The sequence below is a fragment of the Parasteatoda tepidariorum genome, chromosome 11, assembly GCF_982258835.1.
Source record: "Parasteatoda tepidariorum strain Cologne lab strain chromosome 11, Ptep-v5.0, whole genome shotgun sequence".
Lineage (NCBI taxonomy): Eukaryota > Metazoa > Arthropoda > Arachnida > Araneae > Theridiidae > Parasteatoda > Parasteatoda tepidariorum.
Window position 1 is genome coordinate 81,067,812 of NC_141765.1, and position 22,341 is coordinate 81,090,152.

General features: G+C 26.6%; 1 protein-coding gene across 3 annotated transcripts in view; it reads right to left on the reverse strand.

Annotated features, from left to right (window-relative positions):
- Positions 1 to 22,341, reverse strand: part of LOC107446262 (A-type potassium channel modulatory protein KCNIP1) — a 90,054-nt gene that overhangs the window by 36,425 nt on the left and 31,288 nt on the right. For all 3 annotated transcript variants that reach the window (XM_087154910.1, XM_087154911.1, XM_087154909.1), the window contains exon 2: positions 18,157 to 18,364. In XM_087154910.1, the coding sequence (XP_087011036.1) occupies positions 18,157 to 18,247 (91 nt within the window). In that variant the 5' untranslated portion in view covers positions 18,248 to 18,364. The remainder of the gene's footprint in view (positions 1 to 18,156; positions 18,365 to 22,341) is intronic.

Genomic DNA, 22,341 nt, shown 5'->3' on the forward strand with positions numbered 1-22,341 from the left:
TGATATGAAAATATTAAGTCTGTAAGTAATATAGGTCTATCATGAAACAAATTAGTTCCAGTTGAAAAATTCAGTATAATGAAAAGTTTTGTTTTAGGGAGATAAGATATTTTTGTAGTTATTTAAATCAATGTCACAAAATTTTTAGTCTGTCTGATACGTTCAAAAGTATCTAATTATAACTTTGAATTAAACATGAAATTGCAGAAGTATTTGAAATGAGACATACCCCTTCATACTGAATTCTAATGTATAAGTTATGGCAGGTATGAATAATTAGTTAATAATTTACATTGAAATAATTCAAAAGCTGGTTTTAGACTTGAAAAACTGATTTAAATGTCGAGAATCGGTTTAAATCGTGAAACTGGCAAAATCATAAGATGAGAATGAACTAGTCGTGAAAGAATACTTTTGAAACTTTGCAGCATAAAATTTAAATCAAGTTGAAAATTGATTAAAAAATTAAAATGTATTTTGTTGCATTTGAAAATGTATTACTTCTTTGATTTTAGTTGGGTTCTTTTGTATAGGATTAGTTCAAAATAATAACTGTAGGCAATTTTACAAATATTCGTAAAATTTTTACGAAATTTTTATTTTTTCGTAAATTTAAACTAAATAAAAATTTTGTAGAGAAAATACAGTCAAGTCTCTTTAAAACAAAACCGATTGGTTTCAGCTGAAAAATTTGCTGTTGTGAAAAATTTCGTTATAAGAAGGTTAGAGATTTTTGCAGTTATTTTGAAAAAATGTCACGAATTTTTAAGTTTAAAAGTAAAATTAAGGAATTCTAATTAAAAAATTAAGTAATGAAAATAATATTTCTCGACATTTGAATTAGAACAATAATTTTTTTCCATAAAAAAGGTATTGGTTAAAATTGGATCTTAATGGGATTCTTCCAAAATGTACTAATTTGGCACAACCTTGTCGTGTTTATTTTTACCGACTGTGAAGTCTCGTTAAAAGGAAACCAATTGATTTCAGTTGAAAAATTTGCTGTTGAGAAAAATGTCGTTAGATGAAGGTTAGAGATTTTCGTAGTTATTTTACGAAATATCACGAAATTTTAAGTTTAAAAGTTAAAATTATGAACTCTAATTTAAAAGTAAGTAATGTAAATAATATTTCTTGACATTTAAATTAGTAAAATAATTTTTTTCAATAGAAGGAAATTAGTTAAAATCATAATATTAATAAACAGTGGCTATTATAATCAAAAAATTAGATCTTAAGGGTATTCCTCCAAAATGTACTAAATTGGCATAACCTTGTGGTGCTTATTTTTACCGATGGAAAAATATCTATTGAAGGGTTTGTGTACTATATTAAAGTAAAAACAACAGTTCATCTTCAATTTCCATCACCAATTTTTTAAAATAATGAAAACATGTAATTGGTACGCTTCTAAACTGTCAAAAGATTGAGAAATAATTGATTGAAATTAATAGGATGTTAAATTATGTTTTTCAGCAGATCAACTTCAAAAATGTTGTTCATGTTAACAATCATCTTATATTACTTGTGCCAAATAATCTTTTATTTTCAACATTTTAATGATAATTAAAATCCAGATTAATGTTTATAAATATATAATAACACTAATGAACAAAAATCTAACAATTTAACAATGTTAAGTACTATTTATAAATTTTATTATTTCAACCATTAATATTCCATTGAAGGATTAAATTATTACTGTAATTTAAGTATTGAAAATATCTAATAATTTAAAGTGAACAAAACATAAAAAAATGCATCTGAAATAATTGTAAAGAAAAAAAAACCTTTATTAGGAAAGAAAAGGTAAAGATAAAAAAAAAATCACTGCACGATTCGCTTTTAGGTGGGTTCTCGGCCGTTAGACGAATACACCGTTACCGAAGGGGAGATATAACTAGTTTATAAAGTATGCTTGAATTTTCATGAATATTTCTCGAAATTGATTGACTAGAGTAGTCTATTGTTTTAATGGGTGAACTTCCTTAAGGTATATAACTAATATATACTAAGCTTCATACTAAAGGGATTTTCCAAAATTGTTGTCTCTCCTTGTAAGATAAGAGAACCAGTAATAATAGTTGATACTTATAATTAACAACAAAACCATCACAGAAAACGTCAGTTTAAGATCTAATACATTATATTTACGGTAGGTATTTGACATTAGATTTTTAAAATGATTGCATTTATGCAAGGTTAAAATCATCAACGTCTGTCACTCATTAAAAGCCTGACAGACTTTATATTGAAGTATGTAACAAAGAAATATTGATGTATGTAACATGGAAATATTGAGTTTAGAAGGATGATTCCGAAATTAAAGCAAAACAATTCATATTAAAACCAATGTGATTATTAAAGTGAGTCTCCTAACTAGCCTGCGATAAAATCGCCTACAAGTCATTTTTCTGAGAAACTGTTCAATTGATTTCAAAAATTTTTCTTATTATTTTTATATTTATTTATTTAATTATTTATTTTGTTTATATATTTATTTGTAATTCTTACTTCTCGAATTCCTTAACACAAGATTTTTTTTTAAAATTCGATAAATTAGAAGTTAGGCAATAAGGATTGTCATGTAATGTTTATCAAAAAAAGTTACTCTTAAGTGTAAAAAAAATTAAAGCTGTTTTTGGAATTCCTATAGCTTACGTTTATCTCTTCAATTTTCATTATTTCTGAAGAAAGTTGAAATTTCTGCTCGGCGAATTCGCTCTTACATGTGCCTGTTTCTGGAAACATTCGCATTATTGATTCCAATGATAACGCATAATAAAAGAATTCTATGCAAAGGAAAATGACTCATTTCAAACTCTTCTTCTTTGTAATATGTATAACATCATTTTTAATTAAAATTCATCATCATGTACTTTTAAGGATAGAATTCAATATGAAGGGAAAGAAATCATTTCAAACACTTTTTTATATTATTTATAACTTCATTTTAATTAAACCTCATCGTCATATATTTCTGACAATAGAATTGTGAAGATAAATGACTCATTTACAAACACTTCTTTATAATATGTATAAGTTCATTTTTAATTAAAATTCATCATTATATACATTTAACGATCGAATTCTATATGACAGGAAATGACTCAATTCAAGCACTCCTTTGCAATATGTATAACTTCATTTTTTATTAAAATTAATCACTATATACTTTTAGCGATCGAATTCTATATGACTGGAAATGACTCAATTCAAACACTCCTTTGCAATATGTATAATTTCATTTTTTATTAAAATTCATCACTATATACTTTAAACGATCGAATTCTATATGACTGGAAATGACTCAATTCAAACACTCCTTTGCAATATGTATAACTTCATTTTTTATTAAAATTAATCACTATATACTTTAAACGATCGAATTCTATATGACAGGAAATGACTCAATTCAAACACTCCTTTGCAATATGTATAACTTTATTTTTTTTTAAAATTAATCACTATATACTTTAAACGATCGAATTCTATATGACTGGAAATGACTCAATTCAAACACTCCTTTGCAATATGTATAACTTCATTTTTTATTAAAATTAATCACTATATACTTTAAACGATCGAATTCTATATGACAGGAAATGACTCAATTCAAACACTCCTTTGCAATGTGTATAATTTCATTTTTTATTAAAATTCATCACTATATACTTTAAACGATCGAATTCTATATGACTGGAAATGACTCAATTCAAACACTCCTTTGCAATATGTATAACTTCATTTTTTATTAAAATTAATCACTATATACTTTAAACGATCGAATTCTATATGACAGGAAATGACTCAATTCAAACACTCCTTTGCAATATGTATAATTTCATTTTTTATTAAAATTCAACACTATATACTTTAAACGATCGAATTCTATATGACTGGAAATGACTCAATTCAAACACTCCTTTGCAATATGTATAACTTCATTTTTTATTAAAATTAATCACTATATACTTTTAGCGATCGAATTCTATATGACTGGAAATGACTCAATTCAAACACTCCTTTGCAATATGTATAATTTCATTTTTTATTAAAATTCATCACTATATACTTTAAACGATCGAATTCTATATGACTGGAAATGACTCAATTCAAACACTCCTTTGCAATATGTATAACTTCATTTTTTATTAAAATTAATCACTATATACTTTAAACGATCGAATTCTATATGACAGGAAATGACTCAATTCAAACACTCCTTTGCAATATGTATAACTTCATTTCTTATTAAAATTAATCACTATATACTTTAAACGATCGAATTCTATATGACTGGAAATGACTCAATTCAAACACTCCTTTGCAATATGTATAACTTTATTTTTAATTAAAATTCATCACTATATACTTTAAACGATCGAATTCTATATGACTGGAAATGACTCAATTCAAACACTCCTTTGTACTATGTATAACTTCATTTTTAATTAAAATTCATCATTCTATACTTTTAACTGCAGAATTCTGTGCGAAGAGAAATAACTCATTTCAAAAACTCTTTTAATATGAGTATTTGCATTTTTAATTAAAATTAATCATTATATACGTTAAATAATAGTAATGTTATGAAAAATATATATTTTTGAACTTAACACTCCGATTAAAAATTGAGGAACATTTATTTAAGTAATTACAAAAATTCTCCGCGTTATGAAATTTTTCTCTACAGCGAATAATTGGTTTCGTTATGAAGAGGTTAAACTAAATTCTAAATAAATAAAAAACTTTACTGCAAAATTTGTAAAATTTCTCACTGTTATTATTTTGAACTATCTCCATATAAAAAAACTGAACTTAGTAGCGCGACACCCCATAGTGGCCTAATGTGCCCATCTCAGTTTTTTTGACCTTGAGCTATGAAGGGGAGGGGGGCTAAAGAAGATGTTCCAATTGGGTGGTCAGCGGAGTCTCTACATAAATGAACCCAATTAAAATTCAAGTAGCATTACATCTTCAAACGCAGCAAAATAAATTTTAATTCTATGTTGAATGTGATTTAAATTTTATGCTACAATGTTATACGCGTAACATGAAAATTCCGTATAACGTATAATTTTAGAATTAACGCATATCACTGGGCCGGGATAGCCTGGTCGGTAGGGCGCTGGGCCCATGTCCGAGAGTTCGTGGGTTTGAATCCCGCCAGTCGAAGAGTAAATGGTGACTGATGAAAATTACGATCTGTGGATGTATGAATGAGTTCGCCATATAAGCGGGTGTGACGTATGGGTGTGGCAGAAGCCTAATTCTTGGCGAAAGATGGCGCCACTGGAAAACAAGAAAAATTGCACCCCTCTGCCTAAAAAGGCAACGTCAACAACGCATATCACTAGAATTCTGTCGGAAGGAGCATGAATTTAAATTTTAATATAAATTTATTTTTATATACTTTTAAACTTAATACACTGCCTAAAAACGTTGTATCATTTCCTTAAGTAATTGTAAAAATTATTGATCTTTGTAAAACAGTTTTTTTTTCTCTATCGAATTTTTCAACTGATTTATTTTATTGTAGAGAATTTAAATATCAAGTTTTCAAAGACTACAAATCTTGGAGAATAAAAATCACTTTTAACCACTAATCGAGAATTAAATAAACTTGGTCTTAAATTGATCACGAAGACAAAAAAAAAAAATTCCAAAAAATTTCTTATTATATCTAAAAGGATTCAACTTTAAGTCAACAATGTTTTGTCAAGACAAAAAGAATGTAAGAAGCGATAAAAATTGCTGACGGATAAAAAGAGCTCAACTAAGAAGGAATCACCAAAATAAGCTCCGATGGAATTTCCTGATACATGATCAACATTCTTCACCATTTGCGTTTTCTTTATGCTTTTTTGTACTTTTGATAATAGTGTCATTCAACATCAAAGAAAAGGTTGAAAATAAAAGAGTCGATTGTGAGAAATAGTACTTCATCATTTTTTGAATGTATTTTTTTTTTCACAGAAATGTAGAGCAATAAAATTATGTCGATTTGTCGTTTTGATTTAAAACTACATTTTTAACCAGCTACACATATATTACATATTACAAACTACATCTTAATTTTTTTTAAGCGAATGAAGTTTTTAATCAAGTAATACTCATTTGACCGTTTTTAGATTATTTAAAACTTAATTTAAGGTTTAAACTAATGAAAATAAATTGGATGATTTGAAATTTTTTAATGTAAATAATGCAAAAATAAAGATATTGCTCAAAAATCTAAATGCAGACATATGTATAACATTATACTACCTTTAAAAAATACTGATAGCAAAATTGTATTTATCAAAAAGAAAAATGAATAGAAAATCTAAAATTCCACGCTCCTTTTAAATCTCATATTGTGATTGGTTGCTGGCGTTGTATTTTGCATAATTCAAAATGGGCTGTCAAACAAAGTAAATATCCTCCGTTAGTTTATTTGCGAAAATTAAATAAAAATAATTAAAAATTTATTTAGAATTTTCCTTTCTCGTCTTCACAGCTTTGACAGTTGGGAGGACCTCTTAATTCCATGTGGCGAGCAGGTAAAAAAACGTTTTAAAAAATATTAAAATTTGATCGTAACACAAAACTGTAATTTTGTCAAATTTTTTCATACTTAGAGAGGAAAACAAAAATAGTTTCAGCTATATGACAACCTATTACAAATATAAATTGATGATTGTAAATTGCTGAAACATTTTTCGTTAATGAATAAATCTGCTTCTAAGACATTTTATTTATTTCTTCTTTTACAAAAATTATGACGGGGAAGCCATTACCAACAACAAATTATAATAGTAAAAAGTTGTCTTAGATCCTAATCAGGACACTTTACTTCTCTAAATTACATTTAATCACAAAAACGTTTAATTTATTATTACTATTTTCAAATGAAGTTTACTTCAAATGAACTTTTTAATTATTAAATATTTAGATCAACAAAAATACTTTTTAATACATATAATAAACGGTTTAAAAACAAATTTAATAACAACGTTTCAGAGCAGAATTTCCTAATTTTTTTTCGGTAACGGAACACTAATTAATTGTCCTTCTTTTGACGAAACCCCGACTTACTAAATATAGTTTATTAGCAATTGCAAGCACATTAATTTATACTACTACTTGACAATTAATTATTTTGAAAATATTTAATGCGAAAAATTGAATTTTTTTATTATTTTAATAAAAAAAAGTCTGAAAATCAGGTTCTTTGTCCGGCATTTAAATTAGCAGACTTGCAGCAACATTTAGTTTATCTCTAAATCATGTTTTCAATGCTGAAAATAATAATATACAAATAATAAGCTGAAAGTGAGATTAAGATTAGCTCGATTATGATTTCTCTGAAATGAAAAGAAAAAGAGAACTGTTATAAATTTTGAGAATGCATATCCAAGAAACATATTTTTTTATTATTAAATTTATTTTATTTTGAATTAAGAAGCTGGATGGAAAATATTAATGCAATTTCATATAAATGCATAACATATATATATATAGAGAGAGAGAGTTAGAGATATAAGTTCAAAATGAAGATAAAACAAAGGAAAATTACAGACATATGAAAAAAGAAGAAGAAGAATGAAAAAAATGACAAGCAACTGGGGAAAAAAAATAATCCGGAAAAAAAGGATAAATTTCTTTAAAAAATCCGGAAAATAAAAGATATAATCTTTTCATCTGCCCACACGATTATATCCGCAGAAAAGAGTGCTTTCTAAAATTTATCAATATAGACGAAGTAAAATATATCAATACAATAGTGTGAGGAGCACTCAAAAATTTTTTACAGAAATTGCAACAAATAAAAAATAGAACACAATAAGTAAAAATAACAAAAAACAGAAAATAAAATGTAAAGAAAAAAACAGAATAAAACAAAATCTATAAAGTGAGTAGCGAATTCAAATGAACTTACATGAACGGGAAAGTTTTCAAGAATGATTTAAAATATTTTCATAACAAGATTGCCAGATTGCAAAATATGAAAACAAAAGCGCAAATTGAGCGTAACTAGAGGAGTTTTGTTTATGTATATATATGTATATATATCCGCTTGAATTTACGTTTAAATGTGAATTATATCTTTAATATTTATGTGTTTTAATGGGTTCTTTATTCCTGCATTCGGTGATTATACTACTCTTTTTATGAATCAAGAAGAAATATGGATTATTGTTATTATGCGATCTATTGTATATATGATTTCCATGCGTGTGATTTTTTTAGTTAAGTTTTTATTATGCTTTCTACTCTAAATAGTTTATTTTCTTAAAAAAATTGTTTATAAATATTTCTAGCCATATGTAAATTCTCAAAAAATATAACTCTCATAATTTAATATGACTCCAGTTTCAAATGAATACCACGTTGCAAAAAATTTAAATAATTCACCAAGTATCCATCTCTACATTAGTATTGAAGTAGTACATGATCTGGATTTTACTTGATTTGGATAAAAAGAAATATTTTTTACAAATTGCTTATTGTTGTTTCTAGTTGAAATCATAATTGTAAAAAGTTTCTTTTAACCTTCTCAAGCAGTGACAAAAAATGTGATTTTTGCTTAGAAATATATAGCTTAAAAAATATAAATTCATAAAAGCGATAATTAATTTTTTATACAAAAAATCAATTAATTAAGCTTAATTTTTAATCATTAAGTTACTGTAAATCATTACATAAAAGAATTAAACAGATGCTGAAATTCCTCGCATTGGTTGTGATGTGGAATTTTCGAGTAAGGGGTGTTAGTTCAAGTGCTGTTTACGTTATCTGACCAGGATCAAAGTGAAGTGGCATTCATAGTATGACTGTTAAAATATAGAGCCTTAGAAAACGAAATTGTTAGTGCTTGCAATTATTTCAAGTGAGAAAAATGTTGCTCTCTTCGTATATCTGTTTAGGCAGAGGGATACGATTGTTCTTTTTTTCCAGTGGCGCCGTCTATGACCAAGAATTCGACTTCTGCCACACCCGTTTATAGGGCGGACCCATTCATGCATCCATTCATTCATCCACAGATCTTAATTTTGACCTGAATCAGAGAACGATTGATCTCCAATCCAGTGCCCCCATAGGTATTGATTTGTTTTGGGAACATGGAGGACTTTGCGACTCGAGAGATTTAACGTGCATCAGTCACCATTTACTGTACGAGGAGTCTTCGGCCTCGGATATGGGTCCAGCGCCCTACCGACCAGACTATCCCGGCCTAAAAATACTGCTACCAGTTATTATTATTACGATTGGAAAGAGAGATCATAAAAGGTAGACTCGAATGCTTTGAGTTCTCAAATAAATTGATTTTTTTATGATGCCTCATTTGCTCCTCTCGACCGCTATGGTGATATAAAACCACTTTATTTGATGATTGAATGTATTAAGCTTTGCTTTTTTATTATCCTTATTTCCAAATCCCAATAATGATTGAATGAAGCTAAAGAGACTTTTTTTTTGTATTTAAATTTCATTACGAGAGCCTAACACTCATAGGATTTTAAAAATCAATATTAAAATCGAGTTTTGCACCCTTATAGAGCAAAATTTTTTCTAATAAAAAAATAAAGGCTTCTTTTTGAAAAGAACATTTTTATTCGTTGAAATGAATGCGTGCATTTAGTTGTTACTCTTTTCAATGGTCAGTTCTCAAGAGAGGGGAGCATAACACAAATCTAATCTTTAAGTTCTGACAGCAATAAAAACTAGTTTTAATTCGAAGTGAAAAGTTTAAATTTTTAATTTTGTTAAGTGATAGAAATAATCACATATTATTGCAAATGTTTTCTATAAATACCTTAAAAAAATATTTTTTCCAACCAAAATGGATAATTTTGGACATTTATGAAATTAACTGAGCTAATGCAACAAATATGAATAAATAATTAATTAAAAGTGTCTAAATGATTAAAAATAAAAATAACAGTTTGAAGTTTAAACGGGATGGTTACTTTATAACATTCTAAACCTGCTCAAATGTTTAATAAAACTAAAAATATAAATAATATAATAATTTTTTTATCTACTAACTTGAATTTCATAAAATTACTTTTTTCATAGATTATTTTTATCATATTATATAACAAAATAGCATAACTTACATTTATTAAAAACTCCAAAAAAATTTTCGTAATTATACGCTAAAGCGAAAGTAAAAGCATAGTAAGATAGCAATGCAAACTATAGCATTGTAAGATGACACAACTATAGAATTGAAAATGAAATGCAAAATAGAAAAAAAATATATAACATATTTTTTGAAAGAATTAAATTTTACAATTTAATTAACTTTTATTTAATTTTTAACGTAATTTCGAGCTTAATATCTGTAAGCAATTTTTTCAATCTTAATTATAGTTTGTTTTTCGTTAAAATAGACTTCGAGAAAAGGTTTGGATAATTTATAATAAATTTACTTTATTTTGCAAAGAGCAACAGACTTTAATAATTATCAACTTTGAAATTAATATCATTAATACGCACCACGGCATCCATATTTCTTAAGACAAAAGTGTTTTATTTTAAAATAGAGTGTCATACACACTTTGAATTCAGTTTTGACTTAATCAAAAATTAGATTGAAGTGCTTAGTGATGATAACCTTGAAAGTTAAAAAGGGTCCATTTTGAAATTTATTTTCCAAATTTAAACCGCAAAAACTATTTTTAAGACATACATATTTTCCATCCTTTCGTGTCCATCTTTAAATTATTACCATAGATTTCGTGTTTCAGTTTTAATTTTTTCAAGGTTGACTGTTAAATTCGTAGGTTCTTTTTGAAAACATACTTCAAGTTTTATGTTTCAAGACACACTTTAGATATAAAAATCATAGAATCTTCCCACAAAATCCATATTTTAAAAATATACCTAAATTTTTAAAGCTATAGTATATGTAAAAAGGAATTTTTTTAAAATTAATTTTAGAAATTTACTCCAGAAAGAACTATTTTTTTACGACATGAATATTTTCTACGAGTGTCTATCTTAACATTGTTATACATTCGAGTTCGAAATTGGCACCCCTTCAAAAATTGAAAGTTATCTTCGGAGTTTTTTTTTATGAAAACGTATTTTAAATTTAATGTTTCAAGGAGCAATTTAGAAATAAATTTTACAGAATTTTGCCTAAACACTTATATTATATTTTAATGGCTTTACTATTTTTACGAGTGTCCCTTATTGAAATAATACTGTATATTTTGTATTCACGTTGGTATTTTTTCCAAACTTAACATTCGAAAATTAACTTTAGTCCAATGGCATGCAGAGGTGTATATAAATTCTTTGATATAGTACCACGGAGAGTTAAAAAGGAAAAAAAAAGCCTGTTTAATTAAAATAAAATAATGGTAGAACTATATATATATTCATAAAAATCTCAATGGTAGAATGATATATTTTCATAAAAATCTAAATGGTAGAACGATATATATTTATAAAAATCTAAATGGCAGAATGATATATATTCATAAAAATATAAATGGTAGAACGATATATATTCATAAAAATCTTAATGGTAAAACGATAAATATTCATTAAAATCTAAGTAGTAAAACTAAATATATTCATAAAAATTTAAATTGTAGAACGATATACTATATTCATAAAAATCTAAATAGTAGAACGATAAATATTCATAAAAATCTAAATGGTAGAATGATATATACTCATAAAAATCTAAATAGTAGAATGGTATATATTCATAAAATTCTAAATCCATTTATATGTAAGTAGAAATTATTGTATGGTGAAGAAATCATTTCTGACAAGATATTCCTTATTTATCTTAGAAGTAAAAATATTTGATTTTAAAGCGCGGTTTGAAATCATACTTTATTGTTCATAAAATATTTTGCTCAAGGAAATCAATTAAAATTTCGTTTGATAACAAAAATGAAACTAATCAATTTTAGGTTTTAGATTTCGTAGTCGTAGATTTGATACCCCCTTTTTCTGTATGCATAAGGCTGTTGCCCCTTCACCCCTTCCCTACACGCCACTGATTTATTCATAAACTTTAACTTCATAAGAGGCACATTAGAAATTAGTTTCACAGATATGCAACACAAAATATGTTTTTATGCATCATAATAATTTATTTACGAATGTCCATCTTTCAAATGAGCTATACACTTAGCATCTAAGGTTTACCTTTTTTCAAAAATGGCAGCACGCTCAGATTATTTATTTTTATGTAATAACGCGTCCTTATATTATCCGTTAAAAGAACTCTATAATAATTAATTTAACAAACTGGCATAGTGAACATTACATTTTAAAGACATGGTTAAGAAGGGTCGGGCTTGGAATAATGGTGTCTCATAGACATGACATGAGCTCAACCCGAACCCGACGTGTTCTCGAGATAAAATATCGATGCAGAATTTTAAGGATAAAATAAAGTTATGATGACTGATTTCCTTGTTTAAACATCAAAAGCCGAGTGGCAAGACGGTAATATTTAATTTTTATCTTACGTACGTATATCTCGGGTTCGGGCTGATATGGATTTTTAGTAATCCTATGTGTCTCAGGCTCGGATTAAAATTCTTAGGGATCTGGCAAAGTGCCTTTTTTTAACGCTACAAGTGATGTTTTAGAAATTGATTTAACAAATTTGCAAAATAAAATCCAAAATAATTTCATAAGTTTAAATATTCTAACTTTATTTTTTCTTCCACAAACGTCTTTTAGCACATAATTAATGAATTTATTAATATTACTTCCGTAAAATTTTATCACAATTTGAACTCTCACTTATAAATATGCTATATTTATTTTTACAAATTTAAATATTCCAGTTTTTTTCTTCCACGAGCGTCTTTCAGCACATGATTACGAATAATGAGTTTTAGTAATATTGCTTTATGTATTGTAAATGTAGACACGGTATTTGAATGTTTGAAAATGCATACTCGAAGGAAAACTTTCTTTCTCGTGGTTAAAAACTTTACCAAAAAATACTTTTTGCCCATTTCAATTTTAACACTTTTCATTATTAAGAACTACTGAATAATATTGCTGCATTTTTATTAGTTTTATAACGTAGGGTTATGATATGGACAACAATTGAAAGTTAGTTTCTACAGTTATTTTCAGACCTACTTGTAAATAAGGTTGAGTTAGAGCAAACCGGGTTAGCAGATAAAACTCAGACTAGGCAATTTTGGCTAAACTAAAGTTGCTATTTATCAAAATATCAATGAAACTAGTTGAAAATATAATTTGTTGAGGTTAAATGAATTAAGATTCACCTTCATCCCTTTTAGAAAAAAGATTGTTCTGTAGCGAAATTTTTAATTTGTGAAGTATTTGAAAATAAGTACACAGTCACATTTGTTAATGCTATAAATAAATTACTAATGCTTTCATTAAATACTTCAGTTGAAAGGTATAAAAAAAATTTTCCCCTTTAAATTATAGTTTTTCAGCATGAAACAATATTATCATTCAAATAAAAATATAAGTGATTTTATTTTATTGACGGAGTTTCTTAAGGAGGAAAAAAAAGGAATTTCGCTTTTGTCTGACTTTCACTAAATATTTCAGTTGAAAGATATAAAATTTATTTTTCCCTTTAAAGTGTAGTTTTTTAGCATGAAGCAATATTATCATTCAAATAAAAATATAAGTGATTTTATTTTATTGACGGAGTTTCTTAAGGCGGAAAAAAAAGGAATTTCGCTTTTGTCTGACTTTCATTAAATATTTCAGTTGAAAGATATAAAAATTATTTTTCCCTTTAAAGTGTAGTTTTTTAGCATGAAGCAATATTATCATTCAAATAAAAATATAAGTACATAATTTTATTTTATTGACGGAGTTTCTTAAGGAGGAAAAAAAAGGAATTTCGCTTTTGTCTGACTTTCACTAAATATTTCAGTTGAAAGATATAAAAATTATTTTTCCCTTTAAAGTGCAGTTTTTTAGCATGAAGCAATATTATCATTCAAATAAAAATATGAGTGATTTTATTTTATTGACGGAGTTTCTTAAGGAGGAAAAAAAAGGAATTTCGCTTTTGTCTGACTTTCATTAAATATTTCAGTTGAAAGATATAAAAATTATTTTTCCCTTTAAAGTGTAGTTTTTTAGCATGAAGCAATATTATCATTCAAATAAAGATATAAGTGATTTTATTTTATTGACGGAGTTTCTTAAGGGGAAAAAAAGGAATTTCGCTTTTGTCTGACTTTCATTAAATATTTCAGTTGAAAGATATAAAAATTATTTTTCCCTTTAAAATGTAGTTTTTTAGCATGAAACAATATTATCATTCAAATAAAAGTGTAAGCGATTTTATTTTATTGACGGAGTTTCTTAAGGAGGGGAAAAAAAGGAATTTTGCTTTTGTCTGACTTCTCGCCTCCTCGTTTATCTTAAAACCTATGAAAAGTATAGCTTATCGGAAAAGTAGTGAATAAATTTTGACTACTATTTAACAAAAGTTTTATATTCAACTGGTTTAATATCACTAACATTTATATTATTTCCAGATAATTCAAAGAGGATGAAATGCAAAAATTGGTTTAAAACAATAAATTTTCCTTTTTTGAAACAAATAAGTTGTGAGTAGAACAGTAAAACCTCCAGAAACCAGAGTTTAAATGCCATTTCTACTTTCTCATAAAATATATATGGCTATTTTTTAAAAATTACTTAATTCTACTTTTTTAGTTATGTTTAAATACTTCATTAGAAATTATATATTTTAGGTTTTACTTTGTACGACATTTTATAATGTATTTCTTCGTAATTCGGTTATGAAACAGAATACACAAGACTCAAATTATATATTTATATGCTATAAAACTGTCCGAAAGATTATTTAAATCGAATTTTTTATTTTCCTTATAATTTTTCACTACAATGATAAAAAAAGTATGATCCCAACTATCAAAATATGGTAAAATTTTCCGTGTTCCTGACTCTAAGGGAGCACCAAAAACCACGGTAATTTTTACCGCAGTGCTTTGCGAAGGACTTTTTGGCAAAATTACCAATAAAATATGGTTTATATAAAAACGTTGGTTGGTAGTAATTGTCGTAAAATTTGTGATTTTTATCAAAAGTGGGAAATTTTAAAAGAACTAGTAAAGTATGAGATGAAGCAAAAATGTTCAGTTTGATAACCTCTATTTTAGTAAGCACGTGTAAACTTTGTTTCTCGTCAGTTAGTTGTATTTTTTTCCTATGTAAGCTCTAAGTTAACATCTAGCAACTGGAAATGCTATGAAAAATGTGCATTTATAAATGCACAAATGCCGGGACAAGGCGAAAATGAATCAGTAGCTCTAATACTGCTGATCAGGGCTGCCCCAACATTCAAAAAATGAAAGCTCAAAGCTAGCGGGTTTGTATCCCACCACAATATTTGAAGTATTCAATTATTTTTATTTATTGTTGCACATACATATGCAGACATGTACGGTCATTCAACGGGGGGGGGGGAAATTTTATCAGCCGGAGAAGGAACAGAGGGTACGCGGTAAACTATTCGACTGTAAAGTGCTCAAATAAGTTCAACTCAGCACAAATTTTAACCCTGGATGCATCTATTTATTTATTTAATGCTACGCTCATATACGCAGGTTAGTGTGATCATTACAAAGCTCTGGTCAAGTCGAAATACAGATAGCACGAGATAGAGAAAGACATTGAATCATGTAACCTGAGGGATTCGAACCAGCTACTTCCGTGTTACAATAAATACATCTTCTTCTGTTCTTCACCTTGACTAGGGCTTATAATTAATCATTCCTTTCAATGAGCACACAAGCCTGCATATGTTTGAGTAACAATAAATAAATACTTGGAATAGTGAGGTTTTTTTAATTATTTTTTTACAACAGTCTCGTCTTTCCGCCAAACGCTGTTTAAAATTGAGGTAACGGATTTGAATCAAAGTATAACCTTTGATGTTTCACTGTAGATGAATAAATTTAGTTCAGATAGATATACAGGCTCGTGTGTTTATTAACGTGTCTCTTGCCGAATTGCCTTAAAATGGCTTGTCTCTTGCCAAATTGCAGAACGGATACCACAAAAATAAGAAAAATAGCACAAAGATATTAAACCTACTACCGCTACACTTAAAGGAAACACAATGGCGTTAACACAATGAAATACCCATCAATATATGTTTTTGTTCACACCTTTTGTTTACGTGTAGTATTGCAGTTCCGCTAACCGCTCTGAAGCGTGAATATAGAAGATTCGTATCCCAATGTATAACACTGGATGTATATTCTTTTCAAACTGAAAATAGTTTTTAAGCCTTTCTTTGCATTGCAAAGAAACTCACATGTGTTTGTAAATAAATAAATCCTACTACCCCTATAAAAGATAGGTAAAACAGTCATCATAGTTTGATACATCTGAATATTTAAAACGTTTAAAGCTATCTTTTGTGGCTCTTTTCCTCTTGTCATAATTGAGAAACTATATTAGAATAAACGATAATTATCAGTCATCTAACTCCTATCAACCATTTAAATAAACCGCAATTTTAAATTAACCACATGAGTGTAAGCAGATAATTTCCTTTCTTTTTTTAAAAAAAATGTTTTTACGTCAAAAAGTTAAAATTTCTACATAAATCGCAAAATGAGTAACGGCTCTGAAGAAAATGTTGATAATTTTTTCCTGATACTCAAGAGCATAGCATAAAAACAATTTATTTGGTTAAAATTACTTTTCAGTTTTGTATTTGGAATAAGATCGATAATTTTGAAAACTAGAATTTCCGATAAACCACTGCCATAGCGAACGGTAAAATTACCAAATGGATGGTTGAAATATTGCATATCTTGGTTTAATTGCCCGAATTATGGTTTTTTTTACCAGAAATGTCTTTAACATTCAAATATGATAATTTTGTCAGTTTTCTTTTCTCCGTGCATAATTAAAAACTCCGTCCAAAGGGTGATTGCAATTATATTTCGTATTATAAAATTCAATTATATCCATTGATTTGTAAAGGTATTCAAACAGAAGGAAAATCTTAAAATACTTTTAGAGATAAAATTGTTCTTAATGTTGTCCAATGTATGCATTTGGTCTTAGGATATATTATGTTAAAAGTATCACAAAAATAATGATTTTGAAATTTGTTTTCTTCATGAATCGTGGGTTCGGTGACTGTGCACGAAATGTATATAAAAAAATACTTTTGATCAATTGAATCAGAATGTCCAATGCAAATTTTAATTAATTTATGGAAACGATATTTTATGTTACCGAAATCATATCGAAAAATATATTTTCTCTGAATAAACCTAAATTCCAATGAATTTCGATTCCTGATCATCAAAATATAGGATGAATATGGGATACATTATTCGAAAAAAAAATATTTTTACTTGTATTTAAGAAATTTACTTATATAAAGATTATCAAATGAAAAATACAATTTTATAAGATTACTTAATATATTCTATAATCAACCATATTTAAATTTTGTCAATTATTTTTTGAACTGTTATCCTCATTTCAATCTATGTAATATTAAACGAAAAAGTACAAAATTTGAGAAAAATAAGCAGAACACTTTCATTTTTTTAAAAAAAATACTTATAAAAGCATCATACTTTTAAACTTTAATTTTTAGAGAACTATTTGGCCGATTCAGTTTAAATATCGAATTTTGTCATTTAAAAGTAAATAAAAATTATGCAATTAAAATTATGAGAAAATTTGTGTATCTTACTGTTCAAAATATTTTCACTTATTATTTAATTAAATAAAATATTATAAAAATTATTTTTTAAATGAAATTATTTTAGAATAAATGAGTTTTATGCTTAGAAGAAAATTGTACGATTCTCTAAATTACTTCTTGAGATACACAGAAAATAAAATAAATATTTAAACAGTCCCCGCTTTTCCCCACTACACTCTTTAGATTTTGAAGTTAGTTCCCCTCTATTGATTGAATGAAAAGAATGTATCGAATAATTCTTTTCAAATGCATTTACAAACCGTTAATTAAAATTTGGATCATAGGGTGTTCTTCGCATAAATACGAAAAGACACAGATATTGTTAAGAAACTTAAGGTTTTAAAATGCAGAAAAAAAGTATCTTATTGTTCCATTTTCAAACCGAAATTTTTTGTTAGATAATTTTGTAAAAAATAAAATGTAGTTACCTTCTTGGTCACTTAGTTTGTCGACTGACATTTTGTGTTTAGATTTGTGTTCACTACTAGTAGTAGCGTTACTATCTCGTCTGCTTGTCATCCAATTTTTTAGAATTTCCACATTATTGAAAAGGATTGTCTCTTGGGCTTAAATTATTGCACTTGTTATGGAAGTTTCGATTGTCGATGAGCAATAAATTGAGCAGAAGAAGGCCATCTAAAAAATAATTCACATTTTTAGATTAAAAGATGTGCGGCAAAAACAGTTTTCAACATAACTTAAAAATAAATAAGTTGACAAAATTTAGTAATTAATAATCAGAGTAGACTTTTACTTATAAATAAATTTAATTGGTTTCAAAGTGACTTCCACTTGCAGCGATATTGAGGTAAAAATGCTTATTGAAATTTTCTGCAATAGGCCAAGAACCGCCGAAGCGATTGCTTTAAAGAATCCAAACTTATGTTTAAAGAAGCAAATGAACAATTTCACACTGTTTTTTTCTTTGCTTAAAAATTTCTAAAATAGCAGATCTTTTGCTTGACATTGTAACAAAAGACAAAAATAAAAGTAAACTAAGAGACATATTATGAATAGTATAAAATATCTTATAATCAGAGACAAAAAGGCAAAAAGAAGTGAACACGCAAATTAAAACAAAAATAATTAACTTTTTTTCCAACATGCTGTAAAGCTGCTTGTTTAAGCTTTATACCTCGTCCTGCATTTGTATTGTTTTTCTTTCTAATTTAGTTTATTGAAAGCTATTGTTTTATCACTATTATAAATATGAAATCATTGTGAGTTTTAATGCAAGTCATAATAGTGGCTACCTTCAGAAATATTTTTTATTATTTATTTTTACGGAATAGTTTAACCGTTCTCTGCTCTTCTTTCTAAATATAGTATTTATTATTATTTTCCTTGGTATTTTATTTTGATTTAATAAATTTGATAACAAAGGAGTTTTGTTTCTATGGATAATAAAAAAAATATCTGTCTGTAAGAGAGCAAACGGTTGTAACTCAAGCTGATTACCACAAAATAAAATTTAGCAAATGAAGGAGGCCGAAGAAGAAAGTCAGGACAAAATTATTTTACGAAGAATCAAGACAATTTTTAGTGCATGTACTCTCAATATACAAAAAAATAAGAAGCGAAAAAATTTATATTTTACTTAAACAATTGGACTGCTAGTGCTAATAAACGATCCATATAATGATAATCTAATTAAATATTATCATTAAGAAAAAATATTAATCAGATATTAAAAATCAAAAGTGCGAACCATAAATGGGAAACAGGACTGGACAATATTCAGAGATCGTTTATTAGAGTTTGTTAATAAATACTTAATCTTTCTGATTGCTATTTAAAAGTGATGTTCCAAAAGATACATTCATTAATATGCATTCAAAAAAGATGTTTGAGAGAGTCCCATTTGGACATGTATTTCATTGAACAACATGTCCGGAAGGGCATGCATAAATTTTGAAATATTTCAAGACCTAAGAAACATTATTCAATCAATAACATGAAAGCATTGAAAGAAAACAACATCCACTTAACTGAGAATAGATGAATTAATCCCGCGCGCTTACCTGTAAAGATTTTTAGCAATATTTTTTTTTCGCAAAGCTTTGACTATGATTTTATTGTGCAATTATATTAACTACGACGAAGCATATTAGTTGAGTTTTTTAAAAATAAAGTCACTTTACTGTTAGTTTAACAATTGTTGATTTTCAGGTTGAATAACAATTTTGTTGCAATAAAAATAAGCTTAGGAAAGGCTGGTTTTTATATTTATCGATGGTCATCTAATTGTAAACAGTAGCTTTTTTTATTCTTTATCTTAATCTTGTGCAAAATAAACATCTTCATCGCCTTTTCAAGATAAAAATCTTAATAGGTCGAAACTTAAATCTGTTACTTATAGACGAAATTTTAAGTTATTCGAAATAAAAATGCTTTATTATAAATGGACTTCAATTTCTGACCCTTAAAATATGAGCCTCAATCTGGGCAATAAAATTTCAATAGTTTGGGCAAAAGAGAGTTCAAAATTTGGTCCACTTAATCTTAGTTTTATTTTTTGCGTCTTTAGCCCCAATTCTAGAACAATCTAGGAATCAAATATTTTTTGATAAAACTATTTTAACAGAATTTAATCCACGTGAAAAGTATTTATTTATGATTATTTATAATTTTTATGAATTAATTTAATAATAGTGGAATTGCACCTCAAATTTTCCTATCTTTTCAAACTTAATACTTAGAAATTATAAGTTTACAAATTTAAATAAGATCGATATATATTTTCTGAGGAGAGAAAATTTTAATTTCGCAAGAGCAAATTTATTACGTTAAATTTGATTTCATTATTAAAAAATATTTTAGTTTAAATGTTAAAAAATAATTGATTTAAATAATAAAAAATAATTTCAATATAAAAGATTTTTCACCATTATTAAGTTAAATGAAAAATTAGTAAGTAATTTTAAAAAAATTATTTATCTTTGAATTAGTTTTGGATAAACGAGTTTTTTTTTTGTAATTGCTTGATTCTCTTTTAATATTAGGGGGGACTGGAAAGTAATGTCGTTTCGGTGCATTTGATATTTGTTATCAATATTTTATTTTTAATCAATAATGTATTCACTCTTGTTAGCACACTTATATTTTTGCAGATTTCGTCCCAAATTTTGAGGGTCAAAAATCTGTCAAAAAAAAGTTTATGTAGTTCAGAGAAAGTAAATTTTTGTATTTTATTTCGTAAGAATAAATTAATTATTACATTTAAAGCAAAATCTTCAAGTTAAGAAGTTTCTTTGCCTAAATTTAAGAAATTCCGTTTGTTCCGTTGCGTTCTGTTGAAATTATTTAAATATTCCGCTTTTTCACGCACTGTACACAATTTTAATCTGCTCTTTAACATGCCATAGTTTATTTAGCCATAAAAGTACTTTCAGTTTCTTTACCGTGCATTAGTACAGATTAGCATTGATTCTGTTAACAGCAATATTATAATTATACTCAAGAATATTATACTTTCTTCAATTTGTTTAATTCATGTTAATTTTCTTTATACCAAGTTCTTTATATCATGTAAATATTCTTCCAAGTCTTATTGTTAAAAATTAACAATTTGAATTAATGATAAATGATAAAAAAAATTGTAGTTATAAAATTACATAAAACGCGGAAACTTTAAATTATTGTTATAATAATTTCCTCAAAATTTTTAAATCACAATAATTAAATATTTTTGTAACTGATTTTGCTGTAAATTGAGTTAAAAATCTTTCTGGATAACTTTTAATCGTTTGTTTCGATTTTAACGGATAAGATCTAGTCTTAATGGTTTTAAAAGTAAGCATAAAGTATGCATGTGTCTCCTATCAAGTTTTGATATTGGACAAAAAAAAGTACTTTTTTAAATAAACATGCAATGCATTTTTTTTAACCGTATTTGAACACGAAGAAAAATCATTACCAAAACTTTGTGTTCCCAAAGAGCCAGAAACTTGGTAAGTTTTACCATATTCTGGTAATTTTGATCATACTTCTTTTATCAGTGTATGTTCCGTAATCTAAAAAATATGAATCCTATCCCATTGTATACCCAGAAAAGTGTTAAAAAGTGTTGAAAAGTGTTAATACCCAGAAAAGTGTTAACTTTTAATATTAGTAATGTGTTTTACATTTTTCGTTTCGAACAAATTTATTGTATAGTTTTACTATTAAGTTTGCTTATTCAAGTACTTGAATGACTCACAAAGGACATTTTTTAAACAATGCTTCTTTTATTATTTAATTTAATAGCAATTAAAAAAATTTAAAATATAAGGAATGCGATTTTTTAACCAACAATATTTCTAATGACATTTATTAAAATTTGAACGATTTCTGCTGAAGAGTTACTGAGAAACAAAATTTACGTAAAGTCGTAATTTTTAAAAATTTATTGCTTAAAAATTCCAAAATCATTTTTTTTCCAACTTTTGATTTTTTCCAAAAGTAAAAATATTTTAGATGATGTCTTTGCATAGCTTAGAATTAAAAAAATTGTTTATTTATCAATAATAATAATTAATTAAATAAGAATAATCGCTGAAAATAATTTTTTGCATCAAATTTTATTGAAAAAAAATAAGTGTAATAAAAAAGAAACCTTTTTGTTCTTGAAATTA